Here is a 21,666-nt window from a genome sequence, read left to right as displayed (position 1 = left end):
CAGTGCAGATGCATTCAGTGACCTGTTTTGTTCAGGCAGTGAAAGACGTCTTGGAAACTTCAGCTCTTTTTTTCCTTTGGTTCTGACAATATTGCCTGACAATTTTCACCTGAAATTGTCTTAATGGCAGTGGAGACAAAAACCCTCACATTGGTTTTACTCTTTGATGTGTGCTGGAATCCCCTGTGTGGAAGTTTTCCTGGTTAGCTGAGTACTGTTCTTGGGAACTCCTCAATGGAACACAGTTTGTAGGAGTGAACTTGCGATCCATTGTGTCCAACCAGCCTAGAGAGGTGACAAGGGAAAAATGTGCTCCAAGTGGGCTCAGTTTGAAGAGAAACTTGACTTGTGGACTTGGTCTGAGAGACCCACAATGGAATACAAAGCTGGAGAGAAATGTGTTTGTGTGAGCAAGAAGTGTAAGGGGCATTCATCCATGCACACACCCAGGAATGCACTGGGAAAGCAAGCAGAGCTGTTTATGTTTGTAATATAATTTTCAGTAATAATCAGTTGTGGGGGCTGGACTATTATGTTTTCCCAAAAGTTTTTCAAGGCTGGAACTACGGTAAAACCCTTTCGTAGTGACTGACAGCACTACCAGGCAGCTGTCAGGGACCAAGTGACATGGGACAAGTGCCTTCAGGTGAATCTTCTATAACCTGTGAAGTGCCTTTGCCAGTCAGCACCTGGGGCCATGCACCTGATGGAACAGATGAGTGTTTAAGTCAGGTTTGAGGAGCTTTCTCTCTTTCTCTGCCTTAAGCTTGGTAGAGAAATCTGCTTGGAAATCTGGCAGGGAATATATTACCATCTGGCTGGTGTTATTTTTTTACTCTAGATTTATTTTTTTCCCCAGCAGTGCAGAAAAGGACAGCTTTTTGCACGCAGGCATGTCTCAGCCATGTCGTGCCCAGCAGGTATGTGGCAGCTGGTGGTGTTGGGTAAAGAATCTCACTCCCATCATAGGCTGGAAGTCTTACCATGGATATTCCTGCTCCCAGAATGTGGGGTGTCAGCTGCTGCCCTGCTCGTTTTCATCAGAAGCTGCCATGGCCCCGCAGGCGATGACCAGTGGGCAGATTTGGCTTGCTGAGCCCTGTGCAGGGTGAGCTGGACCTGAGCCTGGGCTGTGTGGAGATGTGTGACCTCATCCAGCCTTGCTCAGCACAGAGCAGCTCCTCACCTGGCTCCTTTGTACCACTTTTCCCAGCTTGCTCATCACAACTTACTGGGTTCTCCAGAGTCTTTCCAGCACTGTGGCCTTCCCTGCAACGTCTGCTGTAAAACCCTTTTCCTTTGTTTCTGATGCTTTTTCATGTGTTTCCTTCCAGATCCTGGCTGGAAGGCTCCTTGTTCTTTCTCTGACGTTGCCTCATCCCTCTGTGCCATATGGGGTAGAGGTCTCGCACTAACAATGTGCAGAGCAGCCTCACCCATGCAGCTGGGCCTCACTGGAGTCCCTGTGCTCAGTTCTTGTGCAGGACTAATGATTACTTGTGGATTTTAGTGCTTTGTTGAACTGGAGCTGGAGTTAAAAGATAGTTGCTGTCCCAGAGAGCCTTGAGTTTCTCTTATCCTTGAGCTTATGTGCCTGGAAGCTCTCGTGCCAGTTTTTGCATTACGCCCATTTTCTGTCTCAGTAGTTCAGAGTGACCAGGATTTTGATCTGTTTGTCAGTGAATTCTCGGAATCCATATCTGCTGTGTTTTCTTCCAGTCCATTTGCTGTCCCCCAAGTTGTCCTCCTGCAGCCAGGCGTGCTGTCTGTGAGGCTGAAGGTGTCTGTGGATGTGGATGATGGGAGCAGCAGGGGATGTGACAGAGCAAAGCCCTGGCCAGCCCAGGAGACTGGGTTTGCCTGTCCACACCAGCCCCTCTGTGTAGGGTACTCGTTCCACTGGAAGAAGGACAGCTGGCCTGGCTCTTCCCTGCCCCAGGGCAGCTCCTCTTGCTGGTATTTGCCCAGGGCTGGGGTTGGAGGTCAGCATGGTCCAGCCACTGCCCCAGGTCAAGCACTGTGGGTGCTCCTTGGTCTCTGCTTCCATCTGCTGGACAAGCACTGGCTCCTGCTCGCTGCCGGTTTCCCTTGGTGCCTCCTTTTGACTGTGCTCATGTAATACTAGAGATGGAAATCCCTTTCACGCACGTATGGACTGCAAGAACATTTCAGTGTGGAACCAACTCTTTGGCAAGACTGCCCTGCTTAGATTGACTGGCACTGAGCCTGGGGCTGGGCTGAGCACAGCACATTCAGTGCAGCCCTATGTGGCCTGCTGCCATGCAGGCAGCTCTGCCTGTGAGGCTGAAGCTCCTCTGGTTTATATCCCCAAGGAATTCAGATATGAGTGAGTTGTTTGGATGCCACATGAATGGCCCTTGAGGGTCTCCAGAACTGACCAGAGCAGGTGCTAGAGGACAGCATGTTAAAAAACTGGGCAGGGAGGACATGGTGCTTTCCTTGGACATCTCCCTGAGCATCTGACAGTCAGGGTCCCAGTCAGAGTATCCCAGTCAGGAACATTTTGGGCTGGCAACAGTAATGATATCATATTTAATAGTCCTGGTAAATGTGTCCTTTATGAGCTTGTCTGAATCTCTTGGGTTTTGAACTCTGCAGCATCTTGATACACTGAGTTCAGAAAGGTCCTGCTTTTATTTGTTTGAGACCTGCTGCCAATAACTTTCATTGCAGGCCTAAGTGTTACTGGTACTACGTGACTCCTCTACAGTTACTTCTCCCTTCATGAGGACAACAACAAAAGTGTCCCCCAGAGTTAGAGGTATTTGAGGGAGCTGGAGGAACTGGTGAGGGTCATGAACAGTTTGGTCTGCTCAAGTGCTCCACTTGTTTTCATCTGACAACAGAAATTTGGCTGCTGCAAAGGCATTTCCTTGACCTTCCCTTAACCTCTGCTCAGCAGTGGGCAGACACAGGCAGAAGGATCATTTCAAGCAGAATATCCCCATCCCATTCTCAAGGCATTGTGCAATGCAGCCTGGAGACCTTCCTGTAAACCTTGCTTGATTTAAGTGTTGGCTCTTGGTCTGTGCACGTACAAGCTACACACCATTGTCTCCTCCAGATGTGCTATGACTGATCAGTCTTTGTGCCTTCAGGTGAAGGTCAGGACACAGCCATGACCTCTCTGTGTTGCAGTTTACAGTCCAGCATCTGGCTGTTAGAATTTCTTTAGCCAAGTGACTGGATTTTTTCTGAGCTGCTCCAATGCCTTGGCGAAGGGTGAGTTTTGGTGTTCCTCTGAGGACAGCAGTGTCTTGTTTCATCTAATGAATGAACATCCATGTAGCAACAGTTCATGAAGGTGCTGGGTTGAAACTCTGTTTATTTTCCATGTGAAAATCCTGACATTAATTTTTACTAGGGCCAGCATGATTAGAGTAAATCTGCAGGGCAAATTGTTCATTTCCTTAGTAAAAATATTGTAGTTGTGTAAAAGCAAGACCTGTTTTTCTCCCCCAACCAGGCATAAACCATTTCCACACATGAGACTGCCCAGGGAAGCGCAGCTGGGGAGCCAGGGCTCTACATGCTCTTTTTTTCCAGGAACTTGGAAGGACAGACTTCTCTTTTCATTTTTGACATTAGGTTCCCAGCCAGCAGGAGGAGATGTCACCATTGTCGCCGCTCCAGAGAACACCACTGTGGTGGCCGGGGAGAGCGTGGTGATGGAGTGTATGGCAGCTGCTGATCCCACCCCGTTTGTCTCCTGGATACGACAAGGTGAGTATGAGGAGCAGGACTAAATTTTCGTTGTCCATAGGAACCTGTGGATACTACATTCTAAAAATCTATTAGAAGTGGAGAAATCTGGGGCAGGAAGGGTGCTTGTAACATCAATACCTAATGACACAGGTGGTGTCGCAGTGTGGGATGTCCTTGCTAAAGTGGAATTATTAATTAAATCTTGAAGGTTACAAAGCACGCATTTCAATTTATAGTTGTTTGACCTGTGCCTGGATGTCTTTTGATCTAAATTAGTCTTTCTTGTGTGAACTGGAGCAGTAAAGGTAATGAGATGGGGTCAGGTGCCGCTCCTCCCCGCACTCCAAGGTTACTGGGGATTCTGTGGAATCTGCCATTGCACTGGAGAAGTACCTTGTATTATCTTGCAGGATTATAAAACTTGATAAGATCTGTTAATCCTGTTACTGGGAGGTTTTTGTTCAATGGAAGGATCAAGGAGCTGCTTAGATCTTGTCAGAGGTGTATGAATGAGCCAGGCTGTCAGATGTTACCCAGGGCTGATAGCCAAAGTCACGAGTTGGATGCCACTGTCACTTCACTGAGAGTCACATCCATCAGGTGTGTTTCAGAGGCACTGACTGAAGACATTCTTGGTTCAGAGGTTGATTCTCCCCCAGAAAAGGCTCTCAGCCATTTTCATAAATCCGGGTCACAATTTAAGACTTCTCTCCCCTGTAACCATTTATTGTGGATGGTTTTCAGCCCAGATTTGTCCACAGGTGGTGATTTTAGCATATAAAAATACTTCCTCTTCCCCACAAAAAAGGAGCAAAAAAGCCTTGGAGGATAACACTTTGGAAATCAAATGAGCAAGGATTAAATGTTATGGCAGAAATGTTTCTAGTTTATTCCATGCACTTCACAATTACAAATGCTCAGCATTCCCCTGCTAGATCACTTACTGCTTTACTGAAAGCTGCTGATGCCCATGGTAAAGTAGATATTATTAGAGCTAATTATCATTATGAAAGTTTTTTTAAGGAAGGAAGACAAGGGTGGAGGGGGGAAGGACTGGTGAACTAGTTCTTTCCATGCTTTATTTTGAAGTGTTTGCTTGGTCCCAATCTCCTTCCTTGTACGGACTCCTCAATTTAAAAGGATGGACTAACAGTGCAAGTCATTCTGAGTTACACAAGTTTCTTTCCAAGCCTTCATTAAGGAGCAGGCTGGGTTACTGGACCATCAGTCGTGTGGGGAACACCAAGGATGTACCTCCAGGTTGCCAGTTTGGCTCTTGCCAGTCTTGGTGGTGTCAGCTAATTGCTACCATCTGGAGTCAGTTTTCCAACCAGCTGCTCCAGTGCAAACGGGGTGTGCAAATTGTCTGCTCTGAGTGTGCAGCCACTGAACAGCGAGACCATCTGAAGACCCCCAAAATGCAGGGAGGGGGCAGAGGATCTGCTCTGAGCCACATTCCCTGCTGGTAGTGCTAAGACAGTGCAGCTGCTTGCAGTGGAGGTGGGGATTTTGTCCTGTGTGAGATCCAGGCTCAGCTGAAGCTGGAGAGGTTAAGGCAGGCAGTGCTGAAGTGGTGCTTCTGCAGGTGGAGAGGGACAAGGTCTGGTGGTGCACAGGTACTGCACACATTGGCTGGTTTTCCCCATCTGCAAATTTGTGCCAGACCTCCCTTCCAAGGCTTTCCTCAGCTTGTCCCCAGCTCTTGACTCTGTCTCCCACACTCGTTCAGAGGTACCAGTGCCATACCCCCGAGTTTCTCACCTCAGAGTGATGCTGAGAATATGCAGTGCCCAGCACCAGCCTCTGCTCTGTCTGTGATGCTGAGGAGTCCAGGGCTACTTGAAGTTGTTAGAAGGACATCTTGGCTTCTGGCCAGTAATATGGAGCTGCCCTCTCCTCCTTCCCTACTCAGCAGTGCTGAGCACTCAGCCTGGAGAATAGGGAGAAGGCAGCTCATGGCCCATGTCTCTGACATAAACACCAGCGTCCCAGGGAGAACCAGGTGTCTTTCTGACACTTCACAACTAAGCTGTGAACAAGGAGTGAATCAGGAAGCTCAGTAAATCTGGGTTCACGTCCAGGACACAGAGGAGGAGGAACCCCTGAGTTGTCAGTGATTCAGCAGTCTTGCTGACATTGCATGAATGAGTGAGGGGTGGAGGTCTGTGTGTTTGTGATTGGGGTCAGCAGGCCAATCCAGCAGCTTTTCCAAACCGTGTGTTAGCACAGCTTTCCCGTGAATGTGCTATTCCTAGGGCTCTCATTGCAGGCACACCCTAGGCATCAGAGACTGTTCTGATCCAAACCAGAACTTTTTGGATTACAGGCTAAACTAAGCCTTGAGCCAATGATGGCTTGAGCTGGCTGTCAAGCACTGAGGATTGTCCCTGCAGGAATCCTCCTCTGGGCTGGTATTTGGGGTTCTCTCCACTCCCCAGCTGTGAGTCTGGTGTTGTTTACAAGGCCTCATAAAGGGCAGCCTGGGGCTCCCTCCCACACTGGTGCATGTTTCTTCCTGCAGATGGAAAGTCCATTTCCACAGATGTGATTGTGCTGGGCCGGACAAATCTCCTCATTCCTTCCAGCCAGCCCCATCACTCCGGGGTGTACGTCTGCCGAGCCAACAAACCCCAAACCAGGCAGTTTGTTACCGCCGCAGCTGAGCTCCGTGTCCTCGGTGAGTAGAGAACAGGCAAATTCCCAGGTAGAAATGCTGACTAGGTTGCTGTGGATTGGATGGTCCAACATCCGGCAGATCCCCAAGGGTTGTGGCCTTTGTGGCCTGTGCTGGTTAAGATGGGAGCCAGGTTAGAGCCAAGAGGGCCAGGTTGGGATAGCTCTCAGTGGGAGTGTCACCTCTTGAAGTTGGAGTTTAGTTCCTGGTATTTACTGAACCATTTTATGCCTTATTCTTGTTCTCCAGGGTTCCCCCTTGGAAATCTCTATCAGCAATTAACTTTCAGTATTGTGGAATCCAGCAGGGAGAACAGCCTAGGATCAGGGAACGCATCACATGATTGATACAGAATTTATTTTTCCTTTTGGACAGAGTCTAAATTAAGCCTCTAGAGTCTGCCTGGCAAATCCTATCTTGTAAGCAAAGCTGCTACTGAATAAAACATAGCACCGAGTGGGGAGGAGAAGGGATTTGCTTTGCTATCTTTTCCTCCTCCTTCCCGCATTAATTTGTCCTCTCTCCTCCCAGCTACTCCCAGCATCTCCCAAGCTCCTGAAACCATCTCCCGCACCCGAGCCAGCACGGCCAGGTTTGTGTGCAAGGCAGAGGGAGAGCCAGCCCCCACCATCCACTGGCTGAAGAATGGGGAGCCCATCCTCTCCAACGGGCGCGTGAAGGTGCAGAGCAGCGGCAGCCTTGTCATCAACCAGATTGGCCTGGAGGATGCTGGCTACTACCAGTGCATGGCTGAGAACAGCCTGGGCATGGCCTGTGCCACTGCCAAACTCTCGGTGATCGTGCGGGAGGGTTTGCCCAGTGCTCCCAAGAAGGTGTCGGCTGTGTCCCTCTCCAGCACCACCGTTCTCGTGTCCTGGGAGCGACCGGAGTACAACAGCGAGCAGATCATTGGCTTCTCCTTGCACTACCAGCGGGCTGTGGGTAGGTGTCACCTTCCTGAGCAGCACAGCTGTGTCAAAGGTACAAGGCACAGGTTGACCTTCTTTCCCAGCTAGTGACAAGTGTGAGGCAATTGCCTTTTCATTGCAGGTAAAGGAATTTTCTTGTGGAGTCAGCATCCGCCAGTGACAGTGCCTGTGGATTAGCCAATATATTCTAACTTGTTGATTGGCAGTAGTGTGTCCACATAGCTGAGTTGTCTGGATTCTATGGGACCAGCCACTGCTGATTTTATACATATTGATTTTGTATGCATAGAGTGGGATTACTAACAGTGGTATTGACCAGCTGCATTGTGTGCAGGGGGAATCGCTAAATTATCCACACCCAGAATATGCAGTGAGGCACTTGGCTCTCTTGGGGTCTGTCTTCCCAAACAGCCAGCAAGCCAGTGCTCCTGCTGAACTCTTGCCAGAGCTCCTCTGAAAATTAAGCTGGTAACTGCAGCTGTTTCAGCATGGATTAAGGAGTTTGAGTCAAAATGGAGACATTAACATTGAGGCATTGAGTTTCTGCCCAAAGAAATCATGTAAGAGATGAGGCTGTGCAGGTGCTGGGGAAATTGGAGAAGATATAGTGATTTTTAAAGTGGATTTAGTCTGTGGACCTTGTAAAGTAAGTGACTTTTTGAGGAGTGTCTTGGCAGTTCACTGACCTGCTGATCAGTGTTTCCTTGGCTCTAGGAACAGATAATGTGGAATACCAGTTTGCTGTCAATAACGACACCACTGAGCTGCAAGTCAAGGACCTGGAACCCAACACCAACTATGTCTTCTACGTGGTTGCATATTCCCATCTTGGAGCCAGCCGGACATCCTCTTCTATCGTTGTCCAGACCCTGGAGGACGGTGCGTTGAATTAGATGGGTACTGGTGCCTGGAAAATGTTCCTGGCCTGGTTCATGGTGAGCACTGAATGTGCTATGGAGAGTAGTAGCAGCTCCTAGAAACCTAAATCTGCACCTTGGTCTCATCATCAGCTTGGGTGATAAAGGTTATGTAAATAACCTGGCTGATGGTGGGGCCCATGAAAATCCTTCGGGAGTTGCAGTCAGCTCCTAAGGGCTTTCACCTAACCCGTGTGATATTGCTCCAGGCTTGACTCTGGGCCAGACTGGATTTTAACTCTGAAGACACATCTATTGAAATTTTTAAGGGTGGAAGCAGTCTTGAGGTCAGATCCCATAAGAGCCAGTAGTTTGTGTCAATATTATCATTTATCACATAGCATGTTGTGAGCATAAAGGCAGAGTGCCAGAAGCACAGCTGCCCAATGGGAGGCCATGCACAGCTTTCGGCAGGCTGCAGGACAGAGGCAAGCAGAGATGGTTTTGGCAGACCTCGTGTGCATTATGTGCTTTTAATGCTCCTGACGTAGTGACCTGCGTGGTCCCATGTGTGTGTCTGAAGCCTGAAAGACTGAGTTGAAAGCATGAAAGCTGCCTGCAGCCCAGAGCTGTGGTTCTCAAGGGAATGAGGATTCCCAGGCTGCAGTTCGGATCTGTGAGCCATTTGCTTTCGTGTCTCCTTTGTGCCCTACAGTACAGCACAGGCTGAGAGCTGATGTGTGCCCCCCTGCCCAGTTTGCCCTAGACATGGGTTCCTTGGAGCAGTGTGGCTGGGGCCAGCAGGCTCTGGTCAGCCTGAAAGTGGAACAGTTCATCATCTCCCCTCCCCAGACACCCCTGATGGGCTGTGGGGTGTTGGTTCCCCCGGGACACCAAGTCACCAGTGGCTGTGGCAGAGCCAAGGTAGTGGCCTCCAACCAGCTCAAAGAGCTGCCAGAGATGTGTTGAGGTCTTGCTCTGGTCTTTGCTGACTTCTCTTGGTTCTTTATCCAGTTCCTAGTGCAGCCCCTCAGCTGTCCCTGTCGAGCATGACTCCTGGTGACATCCGTGTGATGTGGCTGCCTCCTCCTCCCGAGCTGAGTAATGGCAAGATAACCAAGTACAAGATCGACTACTGCACCCTCAAGGAAGGTGAGGGAAACACTACTGGGGAGTTGTGTCCTCTTCTCCAGTGGTGTTAACAGCCTGTGATGTGGAGGGGAGGTGGTGCAAGGCTGAAAATAGAGGCACCCCTTCTATCCAAGGGAGGAGAACTCTCATAGCCTGACTCTGTCTGGTGGTCATGGCAGTGCTACTCACACCACCTCGAGGTGTCTTTTCCTGTGATTGTGGAGGAGCTGTGTCCCCAGGAGAATGGCCTGACCCATGTTTGTGCTGTCCCAGGAATGCATGAGCAGCCCTTCACTGCCATCTGCACTGTGTGTGTTTTGGGGGAAGAGCTTTATGCTGCTTGGGGAAGAGGGGTAAATGCTTTCAATTTCCTTAAAATGGAGTCTAATCAAAGTGGTCCTTGTGGAAAAAAAACCAAATATCCTGGCCAGGTTGTGTTACTCTATTGCCGAGTTTTATCCAATTTATTTACTTTGTCAGACACGCTAAGCAGGGTTCAGCAGGGATGGTAACATTTACCTCTGCTGGATGTGGCTGTTCCAATTCCACGTGTGCTTGCTTTGCAAATCCTTCTGGGTATTTGCTCTTAAAACTGTCAAAGCTCTGCAGCTTCTCACTTCCCAGGGTCATGATTCTTCCTGAGAGGGGGATGCGAGTGTGATGAGGTGCTGGACATGTTCCCATGTATTTGAGTTGGATTAGTAGTCTGTGCTGTGACTCCTGGCTCTGGTTCTTTTGCCTTGAGCCTGCACATGGCTCAGTGGCATCGTAAAACCTTGGAAACACTTGCAATCCAGGGATCACACTCAGCAGTACACTGTTACGTAGCATGGACAGCGCTCCTGACTGAGTTAACGCCAAAGGAATCTGAAATCAAGACCTCCGCATACTCTAAACAGACTGCATGAATCTTCAGCAAAACCAGTTAGTTGATACACTGAAAATCCCAGGCTACTCTCAGTTTAGATTTCCTGTTACCTCCCTTATGAACTTGGGTGGGCTGAAGAGGGAGCAGTAAAACCTCTGTCAGGTGTGGATGAGGGTGTGAATTTTGCAGAAAGGGCTGTTGGACAGTTCTGGCTCACATTAAGGTGAGGGTTTAAGTACAGCAGTGAGAAGCATTGGAACATCCCGTCAGCTCCCATTAGCTGTGTTCATGTCCCACCATCACGTCATCAGAGCAAGGTTTCTGACAGCTCCCTCTGGGCAGGCTCTGTGGTGCTAAGGCAACCTGCAGTTTGGAACGTGATGAAGGGAATTGTCAGTCAGAGTATCATCTCTGCCCAGCCTTTAGTTCTGTTTTTCCTGGTGGCATAAGACTGCTCTGGGCAAAGCCAAGCCAGCCCAGGCTGTGCAGACCACAAGGGGGTAACAAGGCTTGTGGTTGCTCAGCTGTACTTCCCTTTGGCTGGGAAATCCCTGTTTTCAGTGGTGTCCCCTTGGTTCCAGCAGATCAGGTCACCTCCATTGAAGTGGGTGGAAATGAGACCCAGATCACGCTCTACTCGCTCCATCCCAACAAAGTGTACAAAGTTCGGATTGCAGCCAGCACCAGTGTGGGATACGGGGCCCCTTCCGAGTGGACCCAGCATCGGACTCCTGACAGAGACAACCAGACACATGGTAGGAGGCTGGGGAATGCCTGGGATTTGGGGCAGGGTGTGGGGAACTTAAGGCATTTTCAGAGATACTTGCTTTCCTTTGGGTATTACAACCATTGGTTTTTGTCAGACCAAAGTGCTCACCTTTACCTTGCTGCTCAGCAGCCCCTGTACATCTCACTGCTTGCCTGGGCAGTGGGGCTTTGCACCCTCCATGTGCAGCTGTGAAAGTTCTTAAAAAAAAAAAGCAAGCATACAAACAGAACTCCAGATCCCAATATTATGACATTTGGGAGTGAATAGACAATTCTGCCAAACAGAAACGAGCCCATGCCAGACTCCAGTAGTGGTTAAAGATGGTGATACCTCAGAATACATTGGGAAACCCCCATAGTGGCTTTGTGACATTGTTGTTTCCTGTATCACCCAGCTGGGAAAGTCAGTGGTAGAGTGTGACTGTCCCACTCTCCACTGTCAGGGAGTGGAGACATCCCACTCAGGACAGCCTTTTCCTCATGCTCTTCCCCCACAACTTAGGACAGGGAGGATTCAGTAGACCAGGGAAATGGAGTCATGTGGCTGAATGTTTTTCTCTTTTCTTCTTTCAGTCCCATTTGCCCCAACAGAATTAAAAGTCCGAGCGAAGATGGAGTCTCTCTTGATAACGTGGCAGCCTCCAGCCAACCATGCCCAGATATCTGGATACAAGCTCTACTACAGAGAGGTGGGCCCGGAGGAGTCCAGTGATGAGAGCCCTTTGGATGGTGCTGAAGATGAGAGCTGGGATGTAGGACCCATAAAACTAAAGAAGAAAGTGAAGCAGTATGAGCTGACTCGACTAGGTTAGCTGGCTGCATCTTCCTAGCACTTGGTGTGGAAACCCAGGGCCTGTCTCTTGCACTTAGTAGCATCCCAGGATGCTCCCAAGAGGCCCAGTTGTTTGCTTGGCTGGAGATACATAGGGCCAGGACCATCTGAGGTTTTTTAAGAGCATCCAAAATCCTTTCTGGAGTGGGGCTCTTGAGGCTTGTGTTGGGCAGTATCAAAAGCACAGAAATTTCTGATGCCAATTAAGCAGGGATTTTAACCAAGGGTTACCAATATACTTAGTATATGCTAACAAGTGGTTCTTAATTAATTAGTTTTTTTATTGTGTCACGATAAAGAGTGCTGAGATTGAAATCTCCAGTCAGTACAATGGTCTCTCCTTCCCGGTCTGTTTCTAAGGAGCTCCATAATTGCGTGGTGTTTGAAATCTCTCTGTATTAAAGCACAGAGACGGGATAATTCCCAGCATACTAATTTTAGCCCATTATTCTCCTCTACCTCCCACTAAGGGAAAAGGGATGGAAGAGTGAGTGTCCATGACTGGAGAACATCTGAACAGCAGTGAGACCTGCCTGCCTGGCTCACTGCGCTTGGCATTTCCCACAAGGGATTATGTTCCTAACATCTGATTGTATTAATTAATTGATTTGCCCATTGATACAGGATGGAGAGAGAAGAGAGTCATGGCAGATGCATCCTTGAAAGAGGATTTCTGCTTCCTAGAGTTCTTCCGTCCCCCACTTTATGCTTCATCCCTGTTACTGCCCAGTGAGTGGAAACTGTAGAGCGCATGTGTGTCATGCTGGTTTATCTCACACTTGTAGCATATATATTATGCACAGTGTAAAGGTCAGTCTGCAGCACCTGGAAGGACTGTTTGTGCCATCTCTAAGTGGTTTCCCAGCTCTGTCTCAGCCATCTTGCCACTGAGAGTGTTAATAGTGATGAGTTTCTCTGAAGAATTTGGGTCTGTAATTATTGCGCAGAGGAAACCACATGTAAACATCATCACTTGCTGCTCCAACCACTGGCAAGTCAGTCGGTGAAGGGGCTCGGAGTGGGCTGAATTGGTTCCAAATGCTCTGGCATGATGATGCTGAGAAGGCTGCTTGTTCTCCGGTAATTACTTCCTTGAATTTGGGCATCCGTCAAGCCCTAATGGTTTCCGTATGATTTGGCAGCTGTGTATCGGCTATCGCTGGGTCAGGAGCGCAGTCTCGGGTTTCTCCCAGCCCAGGATGTTCCCTCTGCTCCTCTCATGCTGTTGAATGATGTGCTCCTGCACGCATACAGTAAAGGAAGGGGTCAGGAATCTGAGGAAGGCAGGGGGTGTGCACATGAACGAGGAGTGGTTGGGATTTAGAAGGGTTTAGTTTTATGGCGCAGAACTGCCCTGTGCAGGTACTTAGGACTGCAGCTTGTAGGTAGAGCAGGTAGTGGTCTCAGGAAGGACTGGCAGCCCTAATGTGATCTGGGCTGATGGGGAATTAGCTGGGGGGATTTCCCAGCTCATGGATATCTGCCTGGAAAGCACAGCACTGGGAACCTCTCCTAAGATCCATCTGTAAAGACAAATACCCAACACTGTCTCTTGGGATTACCTACAATGGTCATTGAGTCCAACTGCCTGGGTACCTCAGTGCTGACCAAAAATTAAAGCAAATTCTGTCCAAATGTCTTTTAAACACTGACAGGCTTGGGGTATCGACCACCTCTCTAGGAAGCCTGTTCTGGTGTTTGAAGTGGTGTCAGGAAATCCCAGCTTGGGCACTGGGAATAACAGGCTGAGCTCAGATGTGGTGCATTCCGTGTCAGTACAGACAAGGTCCAGAGCGGTCACTACACGTCCCTTGGCTCCACAGCTCCGTAGTGTCACTGAAGCCAACGTTCTGCCCCTTATCTTGGTTAGAAACGGAAGACTTCTCCCATCTCGTGCTAATCTCTGGAGCAAACCGTGTCTCCTTAGAATGGCTTCATTAATGGTACCTTGTGTCTTACCTGAGAGGTGTGTGCTGCAGTCCTGTGAGAGAGGTAGGCAGCTGGTTAAGGGGACATAGGAAATCCAGCAATTTCATGAGTCCACAAAATCAGAAGGAAGCTTTCCTGAATCGCCAGGAGGACTTTTCCCTGAAAAATTCTTAGTGACTTCCATCAATGTTCTAGCACTTAGTCTCTTGGATGTGCAACTACCAGGGCCATAATTTATGTGAAAAATAAATGGCAGGGATCTGATCCTGTCTTCCACATTCCCATGAAGGAAGATTGCATTCCTCTGGAAGTAATGCTCTTGAAATCAGGGTGTTTTCCCACTTAAAGGAAAGTATGGCTTATGGCACCTGGCCAGTATGAACACCTTGAAACGCTGAGTGAAGCAACGTATTTAGCACATTGGATATATTATGATGCCATCCAGATTAGTGATTTGAAATGATCTGGTCTAGATTATTCTGCTTATATTTAATGTATGATGGAATGCAGTGAAAGACATCTGTTTTCATGCTGCCTACCAGCTTCTTGACAGCTTGATAGAGTTTTATGTCTGCCTGTTCTATGAGCTTGAACATCTGGGCCTGTGTATAAAAGTTGAAGCCAATCGTCTGACTGAGAAATCCAAAATACCCCTATTTTCAGGATGTGAGGTGCTTGATCTTGTAGTCAAGCTCCCCTGGCATCACGTGTAAGCAGCTGCTGTATTGGTCCTGCCCAGGGATGGAGATGGAGGACTTGACCTTTTCTTCACTCTGTTCTCCAACAGGAGCTGCCCACAGCTGCATTGCATCTGTGAGCTTTTCCTCATTGTTTTGGATCGCACTGTCCATGATGTGCTCGTGTCCCAGTGAAGCCCAGCCCAAAGCTCAGGCAGAAGGAGAGTGTGGTCCTGGCAAGAGATGGGCTGGGGGTTCTTTGTTCCCCTGAGCCTGTGGTCCCGGCCCTTTGGAGGTTGAGTGCCCCTAGGTCTTATCCCCCTTGTGTGGGTTCAAAACATTCTTCTGTGGCAGGAGAGTGTGGAAATGCAGATCAGGCTGTCTTGGAGGCAGACAAAACTCTGTTTGCTTTTGGGATTCTTTGGGGGAGAAAAATGTGGCTGAACTGTTTTTTATTCTGAGCGTGAGCATTTGTTGTGGAGCAGAGAAAGCCTTTGGTAATTGGTACCATCAGCCTCTGGGAGTGTAATCAGGGCAGTAATAATAAAATTGGCATCAATAAGAAAGGTTTCATTCTGGTTATGTTGTCTGGCAAAGAGAGCAGTGATCTGTGAGGGCAGGGAATGAAGAGGCATGTCCCAAATTAACAAACTTCATCAATGTGCTGCAGCCAAGGCAACAAAAGGCAGTGTGGACTGCTCTGGCTGAGCTCCTGAAGGGACTGGCTTTAGGGAGTGTCTTCTTTGAGAACTTTATATCTCCCAGGTTGTTTCTTTGATTAAACATCTCCATTAAAAAACCCCTCAGATGCTACAGCAGAGGAGCATTTCAGCTGATGAAAGGCTGGAGGAAAAGAGGGAAGTGGATTTTGGACCAGGGCAGCACGGCTTGGAGACAGAGCGCCCTGTCCTGCAGCTCAGTTTGAGATTCCCCACAGTGCAAGGCTCTCTGATGGGAGGAGTGTGCAATGAGGACCCTCAAGTTTTTGGTGTGGGTTTTCTGTGCACTGTTGCTTTTCTAATTGCAAATTGGGAAGCTCTACTGTGGAGGCAAAATAGACACCATACAATAAAGGCTGCCAGTGGCTTAATAGGGCGTTTGAGAAATTGCTGGAAGGAAGATCCTCACAGCAGTGAATAAATCAGAAAGGACTTCAGAAACAGGAGGTGCATTTTGGGGGAGGAGAGAATGTCCTCAGTCCTCAGGAATAAACAGTGCAGTGCAGTGCAATCACTTCCATGGTGGAGAAAGTAGTCAGCATGTGTAGGTTTCTTTAGTAGTTTGCAAGGGAGGAAGATCTAGAGATCCTGAGTAGATGTGCTGCAGGCCAGGACACTGGTCAACCCTCGAGGGCTGGGGCAAGTCCATTTCCTGCTGATAATTTCTGTCAAAAGCAAGGGGAGAACCAAAGAGCAGCTGTGTGGATAACATACACCAGCTGTGAGACAGTATTTGTGTGTGGGAAGCCTGTAAGTGGAAGGGGGACTTCCTGCTGTAATTTAGGTATTAGGTGATATTTATTTAGGTATAAGGTAACAAATGTATTTATTGTGTTCAAGCTACTTTCTTGGATGGTGACAAAAGCTGGTGGGATCAAAGAAAACATGTCTGACTGGGGAAAGTTGGTGACAAAAATAACCCAAGGTAAACCCTGATTGATTTTTCCAGCTCCTGGGAAACTGTATGAGGTGAAGCTGGTGGCATTCAATAAGCATGAAGATGGCTACGCGGCTGTTTGGAAGGGCAAAACAGAAAAGGCACCTGTGACAGCAGTAGGTGAGAAGTGCCCTTCAATTGTTGTCTGTCTCTTCTGCTTGGCACATGGCTTCAGAGGAGGGGTAAGAGGGGTAACAGAAGATGAATTTCAAAAAGGACAATACCAAAATAGGGAAGGTCATAACATAAGGGAACTTCCTTTGACAGTCATTGCAAAATGCATTGGAGGAATTTGGAAGGAGAGAAAGGAGCAAAATATCCCCCTTCTCATTAGGGTTGTTCTTCTACTGGTGTGAGTGACACTGCTGTCATGTACATCTCCACTTCTCTTTTTGTGCTGCACCGTAGATCCCCCTGTGCAGAAGGGGCCTCCGCTGCCTCCAGTCCAAGTCTATGCAGAGTCCAACAGCTCAACCTCCATATGGCTCCGCTGGAAGAAACCTGACTTCACAACAGTCAAAATAGTCAACTACACTGTGCGCTTCAGCCCCTGGGGCCTGAAAAACGCCTCTCTTGTGACGTACTACACCAGGTAAAGAGGGGTGCCAAGGGTTCATCTGCCATGTGTTGTTCATGGCAGGAATGAACATGGGGCAGGAGGAAGCTGCATGGAATTTCCAGAACTTAGCAAAATCCTGGATGTTTCATATGCTTGGAATATCTGCTGTGGTCACAGATAATGTTCAGAACTGCTGAGATGTGGCAGTTCTTGGGACTTGTCTTGACTTGAATACCAAGGAATTGTTTACTGGTCTCTGCATCTTTTATTGCTGTGGTTGGACCTTACACACTTGTTAACGACCGGATACAATTACGCATTCACGATTTGTGAGATGGTCCTCACAAATTTGGTCTACAAATTGCTAGAGTTTAAACAGTTTTAATAGTTTGGGGATGTATTGTACATCTGAATACTCATGTCCATTTTTAGTCTCTAACCAGGCTGTTTTCAACTTTTCCCTGCAAGTACATCAGAAATGGTCTTGGAGACTGGGAACTGCTTTACTCTGTCCCTGGGAGCTGAGTGTTCTTGCATTCACATCGCTGCAGGAGCTTTAGGTGGAAAATCAAATACTGTCAGAGTTAGGATGATCTCTTAGAGTGTTCCTGGTGAGGTGTCAAGGTGACATGGGAGAACCCTCAGGTGTTCATGGCCTCATGCTGTGTCCTCTCTCTTCAGCTCAGATGAAGACATTCTCATTAGTGGGCTGAAGCCCTACACCAGGTATGAGTTTGCTGTGCAGTCCAATGGTGTTGGCATTGATGGGCCCTTCGGCAGCGTGGTGGAACGCTTCACCCTGCCTGACCGTGAGTGTTTATGGGAACCAAATCCTCATTTCTCCTGGCTTTCCTTGGGTCTCTATCAGATCTCTCCTAATGTGCCCCTGAGAGATGTGATCTTAGACTCTGTCTAAGTTCTGATGGCCTTGAGTACATGCTGGGAGGCCCTCTGGGGGCAAATGCTCTACTCCTCTTCTGCCGCTCAGGCTGGGTCTTTATTTGTCTCTGCCAGGCCCCTCCACTCCTCCGTCTGACCTGCGGCTGCACCCTCTCAACCCCTACGCTGTTCAGGTGCACTGGTGCCCACCTGTGGAGCCCAATGGCATCATTGTGGAGTATCTCATCCTGTACAATGCCAACAATACGCAGCCAGATGACATGTGGACCTTGCTGACACGAGAAGGTGAGCCTCTTCCAGGTACCGTAACACCCCAGAGTCCTCCTGCCTCCTCCCCTGCCTCTGTAGCCCTGGTTGCTCAGTCCTGCTGCCTTGATTTCTGCCTCACTTTGAGCACAGACAAGTATTCAAGAGCTCATCCTGCCAGTTTTCTTGAAGCATATGCTGGGCCCGGTCATAGCGGAGAGTCCAGGGACATGGCTACTGAGAGACAGGAAATCATACATGTCTGGGGCTGAAATAGCCATTATCATCCAGGAAATATCCCACAGATACAGGCTGGCAGCCAGTTATTCCTAGAGAAACATGTGCCAGCAGCATCTGTATTGTCGGATCTGTAAGCAGAAAGTTCATTATTACTGAAGAGGTGTATGAAATGCACAAAAATGTCACAAAATCCCTCACTTCCGAGGATCCAGCAATTCCACAGCTGCTTTGCTGCAGCATCTGAATACTCTTGAAACAGCACATTTTAAACCTCTTTTGGTTTGCTTTTGGTCAGGAAACATCTTCAGCACTGAAGTGCATGGCCTGGAAAGTGATACCAGGTACTTCTTCAAGATGGGAGCAAAGACAGTGGTGGGATCCGGTCCCTATTCCAACGTTAAGGATGTGCACACCCTCCGGGAGAAGCTGTCTGGTATGAATTCCACCCTTACCCCAGGGCATTGGGGAGACGGTGATTTGTCAGCAGTGACATTTCTGTTTGCCAAGCAATTGCCTGGTGCCTGTAGGATGTGAGATAGGATTCTCTGCAGGGCAGTGCAGAGGATCACAGCAGAACCCTCAGATGTGCAGATTCAGAACCCATCCCACAGCCAAACTTCATCTCTTCCCCATCCTGATTCATCTGGAAGGGCACGTGCAACCCGCATCTTGCTGTAGCGTGACATTAATGAATATGCATAGATGCCAGTTTGCTTTAAGTTGCTCTAAATTGCCACTGCCAAGGAATCTTACTGGTTTTTGCGTATAGAATCAGAACCATAGAACAGTTGGGTTAGAAGGACCTTTTAAACCTGTTTGTTTTAGTACAGCTGGTGCTTCTCTGAACATGAGAAACTTTGTACCTTCTTCCCGCTAGCAGCTGAAATAATGTGGCTGTCCTTCCTTGCCCTCCTAGATGTCCTGGATATCCACTCTGTGACGGGGATCATCGTGGGAGTGTGCCTGGGGCTGCTCTGCATTCTCTTCTGCATGTGCGCCAGCTTCCGCAACAGCAAGCACAGGTGGGTGTCACCTCAGGTAAAGGAAGCTGCTGTGGAAGGAGACAAAAACACTGTGAGCTGTATGCCCTGTTCAGCTGGGCTGCTTGGCATGCAGTGTAGGACACAGTTAATGCACAACTTGGATCTGTGGATGGATAAGGAGCATATTTAGTATAATTTTTTCACTGATTTATTTTCTCAGTAGTTTCTCTTCAAATTGCATTCTTAGACTAGTAGGGGTTTTTTTTAGAGAAAGAAAATGCCCAAGAAAATGGAAGAACCAGTTTATTACCTGTGTCTGTTAGTGTGGGTAGTATTTTGCTTCTGAGATTGCACAGCTCTAAGGATGTTTGGAAATGGTTTGTTAACTTCCAGCTGAGAAAATGATGAAAAACTTCCCAGTGAATGACAGGCTGGTTTAAGGAAGATTGGACGCAGCCCAAAGCCCCCTGCTATCCCAGGGGTCTGAATCCAGCCACAAGCATTTGGAAAGACCATGAGCAGAAAACAGCTTAGTTGTTCAGATGAGCTTTGAGCTCACAGCAGATTTCAGGACTAGGAACAAGCAGCTTCTGAAGTCTCATCCTAATGTGGCCACTGAACTTTTCTGTCCTGTTGCATCTCTAACCTGTAAAGCAGAGGTGACAGGAGTGACACAGCTCCCCATGGGCCAGGGTTGGTAAGCACCTGCTCCTGCTGGAACTCAGGGTGTCTCCTGCCCTTGGGGTTTGCTGGCAAAGGGAGAGCTTTGCATCCCACAGTGGGATTTGTCTGAGTTTTGGCATTAGCCAAGGTGTTGCAGAGATATATCTGCAGTGAAAGGTGTTCGAGTGGGATGTGGATAAAGAATATCCCCAGGAGTGGCAGGGCAGGGCTTGTGCCTAGTCGCTTCCACAAGGACCAGCTGAGATGTCAACTCTTGCTCGTTTTCCCTCAGGGAGGCCCTACCAGGCGTGGATTCCCAGGCTGCTGGCAACCACACATACTACCACCGGAGCAGGCAAGGGGTGGCCTCTCCCAGTGCCACCTTGGACTCACATGAGCTCGAGTCCCTCATGTCCCCGCTCCCGGAGGATGCGCCCTTGCCCCTGGGGGACATCACAGAGCTGACAGAAGTGCACAGCCTCATCCACAAGAGCCTCCCTGAGGACATCGTTCATGGGAAGAGGAAGGTAAGGACCCATGCACGTGGTGACGGGGTTTCCACCCTTGGCCAGAGCCTTTGTTTGGTGTGTGGCTGCTGGGAATCCTGTCCTGGCTCTGCAGTGTCAGCAGTCTTGGCTGCAGGCTGGTGCTAGGCAGTCACACATTTCTTCTCTCTGTAGAACTTGACTGGGTCAGCCTTGGCTGTTGGATATAATTTGGGATCCCTGTGCCATCTACCACCCCTTTCCATCTCGTGGGACAGTGACCCCTCAATCTGAGAAGCTGCTGCCAGACTTGGTGCTGCAGAAAGCTGTGGTATTCCTGTTGCTGTGGTGTGTGGATGGTGGGAGGAAGTGTGAGGTCTAGAGCAGACACATGGCCATCCAGGATTCTCTTTTGCTTGGACTAAAAGGAGCTGTCTCCATAAATAGTGTGATCACTGGAATACTCTTGAAGATAAACAAGAAGTGAAATTGTGGGGGTTTTGTGAACCTTATTTTTTGAAGTAGTCTTTTCCTGCCCTGCTTGGTTTGTGTGACACTGCATTGTCTTTCATTCCTCCCTGTCTGTTTCCTCTTTCAAGCTTGCCTGAAACATATCATTCCATTAGGGAACCTTTAATTGGCCTAATTTAGTTAATCAGTTTATGTCTCTCTTTGTAGCCCTGGGAGAGCATGTAAAGTAATTAGGAGGTTCAGTAAAACAAATGCATTGTGAGCATGTGGGATTTCACATATGCATCAATGATGTGCTCGTGTGTCACTGGAGGGAAGGTGAGTTCAGGTACCTGGCTGACCACGGGCCCTGTCCGTGCTGCTAGAGGCAGTGCAGATGTGATCTTTTGGAAACACAAAGTCTTCTGCTGCCTTTAGTAGCTTGTGAGCTGAAGCCATCCCGTGCCTGTGGCCATCCCTGCATGCTGTGGCAGATCAGCGCTCAGCTGAAGGAGAGGCTGTTTGTTTGCAGCCAAGCCACATCTATGGATTTTGGTGGAATGTGGCTGCCTGTCTGGATCCAAGCCAAAGAGTGTGAGGAATTTCCTACGGCTCTTTCAGTTAAATAAGGAACAAATGTTTTCAGTGATGGGGACTTACCCCTGAGAACAGGTCAGGGTCAGAGGAAGTTCCCTTCTTTGTGAGGCCTTTCTGGAGGCAGCATATCCAGATCTCTCTTCCAGAGCAGCAATCCTGCCTGTAAGGGCTTACACCAAGAGTTGTATATGTGCAAAGCAGGGGCTGGAGAGGACAGTGCCAAGGCCTGGCCCCTCGAGGCTCAGCCTGAGAACTTGGGGCCCTCATAGTGGGCAGTGCCCAGCAGCAGAGTTACAGTCACAGACCAAAGCTTTGGGGAGACAGACAATTCTGGCTGTAGGGTCTCCATAATTGGATGGGGAAAGGCCATTGAGAGATAAATTCACTGAGGATTTTTTTTTTTTTTTTTAAATGGATGTGGATTGGGAAGCAAGGGTCACTGGGAAGCAGCCACCCGGGGAGCAGCGTTGTCATCCATGCCGACCAGGAGGGTGAC

General features: G+C 48.7%; 1 protein-coding gene across 4 annotated transcripts in view; it reads left to right on the top strand.

Moving 5' to 3' along the window:
• IGDCC4 (immunoglobulin superfamily DCC subclass member 4) overlaps positions 1-21,666 on the top strand; it is an 88,865-nt gene that overhangs the window by 55,111 nt on the left and 12,088 nt on the right. For 2 of the 4 annotated variants that reach the window (XM_039557784.1, XM_039557786.1), the window contains 14 exons: positions 3,610-3,744; positions 6,248-6,403; positions 6,932-7,342; positions 8,044-8,208; positions 9,201-9,338; positions 10,767-10,940; positions 11,527-11,760; positions 16,060-16,167; positions 16,456-16,639; positions 17,288-17,415; positions 17,621-17,791; positions 18,288-18,425; positions 18,909-19,014; positions 19,931-20,165. In XM_039557784.1, the coding sequence (XP_039413718.1) occupies positions 3,610-3,744; positions 6,248-6,403; positions 6,932-7,342; positions 8,044-8,208; positions 9,201-9,338; positions 10,767-10,940; positions 11,527-11,760; positions 16,060-16,167; positions 16,456-16,639; positions 17,288-17,415; positions 17,621-17,791; positions 18,288-18,425; positions 18,909-19,014; positions 19,931-20,165 (2,483 nt within the window). The remainder of the gene's footprint in view (positions 1-3,609; positions 3,745-6,247; positions 6,404-6,931; positions 7,343-8,043; positions 8,209-9,200; positions 9,339-10,766; positions 10,941-11,526; positions 11,761-16,059; positions 16,168-16,455; positions 16,640-17,287; positions 17,416-17,620; positions 17,792-18,287; positions 18,426-18,908; positions 19,015-19,930; positions 20,166-21,666) is intronic. The other 2 variants (XM_039557785.1, XM_039557787.1) reach the window with 1 other exon arrangement.

This window comes from Corvus cornix, chromosome 10 (genome assembly GCF_000738735.6).
Source record: "Corvus cornix cornix isolate S_Up_H32 chromosome 10, ASM73873v5, whole genome shotgun sequence".
Lineage (NCBI taxonomy): Eukaryota > Metazoa > Chordata > Aves > Passeriformes > Corvidae > Corvus > Corvus cornix.
Note: the sequence above shows the minus strand (reverse complement) of the source record. Positions and strands in the feature narration are given on the sequence as shown.